Here is a 7,709-nt window from a genome sequence, read left to right as displayed (position 1 = left end):
CTTTCCAAATGACCTAAATTTGAGCAAATATCAAAATGAGGAATCATTAAAAAGTGAGTATTTTCCTTAGCTACTTTATTTGGTAATTGGGAAACAGAGGATAGTCTATAAAAACCAAATCTTGAATCTTTTTTTTCTTCTATATTTTCTGAAATAATTTTTAGCTTTCACTCTGAATATTTCTTCTCCTCCTAAGTAGTTGCAACCTGCAAGGCAGTTCTATTATATTGAACAATTCTTAACCAAGATGAAATCATATTTTCAAATTCTAACTGCTCTAAATTTTTCTTGTTAGGTGAATATGAGCATTGCAATACTTCCATTTTCACAAGAGTTTAACTGGAACGGTGCAACAGCTGGTCTCATTTAGTCTTCCTTTCTGGGGCTATCTCCCCACTCAGCTTGACTCAAACATTGGCAGTTTTACTGCAATACTTCCAATGTCACAAGAGTTTAACTAGAACAGTGCAACAGTTGGTCTCATTCACTTTTCCTTTTTCTGGGGCTATCTCCTCACTCGGGTTGACTCAAACAATGGCAGTTTTTGCTTTTTAGAAAAGGCAATTTTAGAATTTATGTAAAACTCCATAAAAGTGCTTTTTCTGACTTCCACCACCCGCATATATGGTTCTAAGGGGTTTAAAATTGTTTTTTTTTTTTTTCACTAACTCAGAACTAGCAATTGGTTCTAATCTTCAAATGTCATTTATATGTTGTATCAACCCTAATACTTGGACTTTTAGAATTGTAATGCAAATATATCTAGCGTGCACACACATACTCACACAACCCTTCTTGTTTATCACCTGTAGTGGGTCTTGGTCCTTTTATCTGGAAACAATTAACAGTCACGATTTTGAATCTGTATGTCTCTGGCTGTCATCATCTAAGCCAGTGGTTGAAATTGTAATCCACATACTTTGGTGATTGTACATTTGAAATAGTGATCAACTCTTCATTGCTCTTGATGAGATATTGTCCTTCCATGTAATTTTTTTTTTTATTGAATAATTCTTGCCATCCTTCTTTACTAACTAGATTTTTTTTTATATTTCTTTAGCAAATAGATTCTTGGAGGTATCTGGGCAAATAAAATTAGTGGGAAACTAGTATTGGGTTTTGGAGTGATCTGGTCGTCAGCTACAACAGTTTTGACACCTATTGCTGCCAAAGTTGGGCTTCCTTTCTTGATTGTCATGTGTGCCTTTATGGGGATTGGTGAGGTTAGCCTATTCTTATGCTCCTTTGAGGTGCTTTTATGGTTTACTGAACTAGATGGATTTACCTTATGAAATTATTTGATGATTCATTTTTTTCTTTATTTTTTGAAATTCAGAAATAATATTGCCCATATCCAATTTGAATCTAGTCTACCTTTAGAGGGTGTTAATTGTTGTAGTTTGGCTTCTAAAATGAATAATGAAAACTACACTTGGTTTCCCTATGAAATGGGGCATCCAAATGATAAAACACCAGCGAGGTATACATAAAAGGTTTGCGCATATTATATTAAGGACTATTAAGTTTGATTGTGTTAAGTAGCACATTGTTTTCAGTGGTCACACCAATCCCCTGAACCTAGACAAGAAACAAAGAAAATTAAAATTTTGATAAAATGAAAACCAATTTAAAATAAATAAATAAATAACAATCATAAAATGCACCTTTTATTAATTGAGAATCAAATTATAGAATTTGATACGGAGGATCCCAATATGTAAGCTTTATTTAGTTCACCATCTACCAAGAGCTGCTCAAGAATTGAACCCTTTGCTGAAAGTAGACATGTATAATTTCCTACTCTGAGTTTGAGAATAGCTGCGTTTCAAAAAATGTAATTTCTTGTAGTGAGTGCCCTCACTTCCAATCGTACGCACCACCACTTCACGTCTCTATTTCTCTACACTTGTCAACTCTCTCAGCATCTCATTACAATGACGACTATCACTTTGTTTTTGCAGATGTTCTGGTTGCACTCAAGAGTACAATCTCCACCGTCCGATCATCCTCGACGAGGCCACCGACTTCTTCAACAAACACGGCGTATCTGACTTCACCTTCGATACTTGTAGACTCGTATGTCCTCCTCCTTGTTTACTTTCTCAATTGGGTTTTTTCGTAATTAGGGTTTTGATAACATTTTCGCCCTTTACAATGGGGATGGAGGTGTCGTGCAAAACTCGCAGTTCAGGGCTCATCCACCGACCCTCTCATTGGGCTCTATCAAGAGGGTACTCATAATGTAGTTGATATTCCTGATTGTAAACGTCCGATACTCGAGTTTTTATGTGATTGTGTACTGAAATGTTTTTTGGTTTGTCTTTGAATTATATTCTAAGGTTCGTGTTCTTGGCTGTACAACTCACCATCCAAACAAAAAATATGTTTTGAGAGGAGATATTGGGTAATTCGGTTAACTGGGTTTTGATTTCGTCTTTTCATAACAACTAAATGATTTGGGGTTTTACGATGGTTTTAGGATTTATGTATATATATATATATATGTATGTTTTGTATTGCAGCAATAGGTTTCTCTCTTTCTTAATCTTTTCTGACTCTTAATCGTAATGTATAGCTTATTTGTTTCTATTCATTAATTCAGTTTTCACTGTTATTGCATTCATTTTGGAAGTTCTCTTCCTCATAGTTATCCACATTGTCTGTTTTATTTATGAATTTTTTTGCAGGTTGCAACAATGTATGTAGTGATGTTAGATACTGATTATATGAACAAACCTACATTCAAAGAGAATTTTATGAATGACTGGAGAAAAATACTTGGGAAAAACCATGTAATTCAGAAGTTGGAAGATTACGATTTCACCCCAATATATGAATGGCATCAAAGGGAAAAGGAGAAGAAGAAGCAAATGAGTTCAGAAGTAAGTTTATTGCCTACAAACTTTCTGGCTTTGTGATGCAAATTGATACTGGAACTCTAGAGGCTTGATGAGTTTATAAATCTTTAACCAAACAATATTCCCTTACTTTTACTCTGTTTTTGTTTCCAAAAGTTACCATTAACCAATTCTGTTTTTGAATCCATATAATTTTGCTGCCTCTTGTGCTGATTATTATTATTTTTTCTTTCTAATATATATTCCTGTATAAACATAATCGTGACTTTTTAGTTTCTTATCCCATTGTATAAATTATATGAATACATGCATATTGTTATTACTCATGTAATGGCCAAATGTTACTGTCTTGTACTTTATGATTGATATACGTAGATATAGATACCCTTTCCCGAGGCCCTGAATAAATTGAAAAGATATGATCTTAATATAAATAAGTTTGGGCCCTCTGTTTGCACAACTACTAGTGGTGGTTGGGGTTGAGCAGTTGAACTTTGCTATGAATATTGCTCAACCCATATTTAGATTTCACCACTTGAGCTATGAATCTAGATCACATTGGCCATCCAAATATACCCTCATAACTCCAAATTCAATTCATCAAAAACTGCCGACGGTTTTGCTTTCATCACTTATCCTTATAAAACACCTTGTATGTTGTGTTTCTGGTTCGTAGGACAGTGACTAAGCCACAGTAGTTAATATGTACCATATAAGAATAGAAGAGAATGGTTGTGTGACATGGACACCAGCTCAACTCAGTATTGGATACTGTTGTAACTTTAAACCATGAATTAGTAGCATCTAGTTTTTGTGGAAATCTTATTTTGTATAATCTACCACAATAGTTTATTTATCCTAAAACTTTGGGACTTTCATCCTTTTATGAAAGTAACAATCAATTTCTGTTATCCATCCATGTTGAAAAGTTAGCATCTGGTCACAGACATGAAACTGATCCTTTCTTCTGTCCTAAGTATATGATGGTAAGGGGACCCTTGAGGAAGGGGAAACAGCCAAAGCTCGATTCATCAAGATTCAAGCAGCTTATGAACTGCTCATGAATGTGGAGAAGCGAAGGCAATATGATATTGATAATCGAGTCAACCCCATGAAGGTGAAATTTTGATTATTTTAACAGTTAATATCATATTTTATTATGAGTTGCAAAGTTTCGATTTTGAATTTTGTTGGGGAAAATGTAGGGATTTTTTGACACTAGCCGTTTGTGTCTATTTGTGAAAATTGTATGCCAAAATAAAAAATGAAATTGAAAAAGGAATAAGACGAAATGAAGCATGACACAAAGGGTGCTGCAAAATCAATTCTCACTTTGAAAATCTTTATATACCATCCACTCTATGATAATATTTTTTCTTTGGTACGAAAGGATATCAACTACCTCTATATTAACATGGACAAAAAAATAAACAAATAAACAAAAACAAGACGAACAAAGAATGACCAACAAATAAATGGAACAACAAGAAATGCCAATGATTTTCTCAAATAGATTTATGATGCGAAATATGAGATTTTCTCTGGCAACTCATACTAATTCAAAATGTGTATAAAGATCAAATTTATGCCAAAACCTTAATTACTCAAAGACAAAGTCCACAGTGTGCTTGTAAAATTCCTAATTTGTTCCTTTTGTGTTGCAAAGCTTTCCGTAAATAGGTGTTTGTGCTTTGATATAATTAAATGCAAGATGCAGCATCTTCCATTTGGTGTCATCTGTACAAATTCTTTCTTCATGTTCTTTTTAATTTCAAGTTCTTGATGGTTGTGTTCTCTGAATATTATGGTGGCATGTTTTCAATTGAAACAGTTGCTGCTTTCAATATTTTATTTGATTCACTTTAAGCTGTGAGATTATTATGGAGCTGGGAGTCGTGATGCAAGGCCCTGTCATAGTTTGTTATCTTATTTCTTTCTCCTCTAGGCACCTCACTTCACATAGATCTGGTATTGCTTGAAGGTCATATGATAAGTTGAGATCTTGACTGAAGTGATTTGAGTTATTTATTTTTACACTGAACCTGTACATTTAGTTTTTCTTTGTTGCCTCTATTTAGTCAAAAGTTTGTTGATTTCAGATCATAATTTTAAGTTTAACAAAACACATACGTCTAACTCCCACACATTTGAAGTGTAGATTCTTTGGAGGAATGAATTTCTTCTTGTAGAAAACTTTCTTAAATTAAATGTTCCTTCATCTCTTAGTAGTTTCTCATTTTGTTGTGTTTATGGCTATGTTTGTCAGGCATCTCAAGCATGGATGGAGTGGCTTATGAAAAAGCGCAAAGCTTTTGACCAGCGGGGTGATATGGTTGTTGCAGCTTGGGCTGCGCAGCAGCAGCGTGAGATGAATCTCCGTGTGCGCCATCTTTCTCGTTCAAAGGTGTTGAATTATTCTCAATATTTCTACAATGATTCGTATATTGCTCTTCAACTCTATAATGATCAATGGAAAGTCCATTACCTAATATAATCCGACTCATTGTGCATAATTATTTTCCAGAATTTGTATATACTGAAATTATGACATAATACAGATAGACTGGGTCCATTACCTAATATAGAGTGATAGTAATCACTCTGTTTGATTAAGTTTTCATTTTTTTGAAATTAAAAAAAAAATGTTCCATTTTTTATTTTTGTTTTCGGAAAACAAAGGTGGGTTGTTTTAAGAAAATTTTCTTGAAAACAATTTTAAGTAACAATTTTCAAATGTTTATTTTAAACATGGTTTCTTGAATGTTGAGTCATTCAGTGGTTCTTGGGTGAATCTGCTTACTGATGATGATTAACTAGTGAGCAACTGCTTTCTGCTTGGCCGTTTCACTACTGGCCTCAAGCCTTTGAGTTCGTTCCTTCAATTCAAGCACAGTATCTAATATTTGGGTTATTTTTCAAGTGATACCTATATTTTAGCATTTTGTGGTTTATGGTAGGATACTATTGAACTTGTTAAGAATTCAAAAGCTAATTACTGTTAGTTTTTCTGTCCATAACAAAAAGAATTGTAGGAATTTGTAAATTAGCAAACTAGTTGCAACCTTGCAATTCTACCAATGTAAATCATCTGTTCCTGTCAAAATGAAATTTGTTGACTCTTTTTTTTTTACAAGACTAATGGAATGTAGCATTTGAAGAGTCTGAAGAAGCTTCAGTAGTAGTCCAGATAGTAACATTGGGAAGCAATCCAAAATTGGGAAGTCAATTTGATCTATCAAACCTTAGTCAGAAGCTCGAGTTTTCCCCCCTATGAAATCCCAATACTGTAACTGATATATGTAACTTGTTGTCATAGTCTGATTCCACTGTGCAATTCACTGCATTGTGTAACAAATTTGATGACATAAGAAAGGGTAGCTTGGATCTATTTAAAATTTTGTTCTCTATTTTTTCTGCTGCTGTTAACAATTTTCAACGGACTTCTCGCACATGCTTGGCTCACAGGCTTGTGAAACTATGAATATTGTGTATACCACTTTATATTCTTTTTTTGATAAGTAATCTCTCTTTTATGTTCATACACAAGATGATCCATTCTTGATGTGCTATTGCATTTTTTTTACAAGTAAAAACTATTATATAAAAAGGCACCAAGGGGGCACCACCCAATTCTTGATGTGCTACTGCATTATGAGAAGTTTAATTTCTAGCAAGTGATCAAGTTTGATCATAAACTTTTTAAGCATAATTTTTTTAAACCAAGTTATAGAGAAATTCCTGTCATTATTCTTTTTCTTTTATTGAAAACTATTAGTCTATTATATTTCTACGCATCCTTGATCATGTTAAATTTATTTCCTCATCTTCAAATTCTTCAAATTCCTCACTAGCTTTTGGCCTTTTATCATTCTGCAGGTTACAAACAGTCGACGAGATGTTCTCCAATGTAGTCATTACATGCCTATTGTTCGTCCAGAAGGAAAGGCTTTGCCTTGTGTATTAATACAGGTTAGAAAATAAATGTAGATGAGTAGAGATTGTTCTTATAGAAAAAGTAAGGATAGTATATGGAATATCAAAGGTCTGTCTAATAATTTTTCTAAAAATATAGGTCCTTCACTTGCTTTCTGCCATAGTATGGATGAGTATTAAGCTGGTAGATAATTGAATTAGCTTTAACAAATTCATTCTATAAATCTGTTTTACTAACAAGTTGTCTGTATTGATTTTACCAGTGGATGCAGGGCAGATGCCAGTGAAGCGGCTATAATATTGTTGCCTTCAAACATTACTGTTTTCACCCTTGATTTCTCAGGGTCTGGACTATCTGGAGGAGAGCATGTCATATTAGGGTGGAATGAAGTAAATGGCTGAGCAAACTTAGAATAGTTAGAATGAAGTAAATGGCTGAGCATGTCACAAGTTATGTTTCAAATTGTTATGCTAGATGGATGTGACTTGTGAATGAAAACTTAGAATAGTTGTATTGTGTCGAATGTTAATGAATTATGTATTGTGTCGATTGTTAATGATTCAGTTAATTTGAATGATGCTTTAAAATTTTAGGTTTATTATGGATTGAATGAATTATTAGGAATTACAGGTGTATTGTTTTCCTGCTTTGGCGATCAATTTATTAGTCGCAACATCCAAAATAATTTTTTTTCACAAAAAATGACAATTGCCGACCAAGAGTTTTGGTCGCAAAAAACACATCTATTGCCGACCAAAATAGTTCTTGGTCGTGGAAACTCACTTTTGCCGACCAAAAGTTTTGGTCGCGAAAAATAACAAATGGCGACCACCTTTTTTGGTCGTGGAATGTCACAATTGGCGACCAAACTTTTTGGTCGTTGAATGTGATAATTGGCGATCAAACTTTTTGGTCGC

The 7,709-nt window shown here is 33.8% G+C and overlaps 1 protein-coding gene across 2 annotated transcripts; it reads left to right on the top strand.

The window, feature by feature from the left end:
• Nucleotides 1-281: 281 nt before the first annotated feature.
• LOC114274110 (DNA topoisomerase 1 alpha) lies at nt 282-7,335 on the top strand. 2 transcript variants are annotated; one of them, XM_082883804.1, is made up of 6 exons: nt 282-521; nt 1,068-1,223; nt 1,962-2,882; nt 5,125-5,262; nt 6,735-6,827; nt 7,055-7,335. In XM_082883804.1, the coding sequence occupies exons 3-6, from the start codon at nt 2,697-2,699 to the stop codon at nt 7,076-7,078; spliced, it is 441 nt and encodes a 146-aa protein (XP_082739930.1). In that variant the 5' UTR covers nt 282-521; nt 1,068-1,223; nt 1,962-2,696; the 3' UTR covers nt 7,079-7,335. The 2 variants fall into 2 exon arrangements, with proteins under 2 accessions (XP_082739930.1, XP_028071773.2); XM_028215972.2 differs by lacking the exons at nt 282-521; nt 1,068-1,223 and adding an exon at nt 3,836-3,975 and having other exon boundaries at nt 2,126-2,882.
• Nucleotides 7,336-7,709: the final 374 nt, after the last annotated feature.

Source organism: Camellia sinensis, chromosome 8 (assembly GCF_055761805.1).
Source record: "Camellia sinensis isolate YWXY chromosome 8, ASM5576180v1, whole genome shotgun sequence".
NCBI classification, from domain to species: Eukaryota; Viridiplantae; Streptophyta; class Magnoliopsida; order Ericales; family Theaceae; genus Camellia; species Camellia sinensis.
Note: the sequence above shows the minus strand (reverse complement) of the source record. Positions and strands in the feature narration are given on the sequence as shown.

Coding starts and splice junctions, on each gene's coding strand:
- LOC114274110 (XM_082883804.1), top strand. CDS start 2,697: ATGTATGTAGTGATGTTAGATACTGATTATATGAACAAACCTACATTC. Junction 2,883..5,124: donor AGAAGCAAATGAGTTCAGAA/GTAAGTTTATTG, acceptor TATGTTTGTCAG/GCATCTCAAGCATGGATGGA. Junction 6,828..7,054: donor TGCCTTGTGTATTAATACAG/GTTAGAAAATAA, acceptor TGATTTTACCAG/TGGATGCAGGGCAGATGCCA.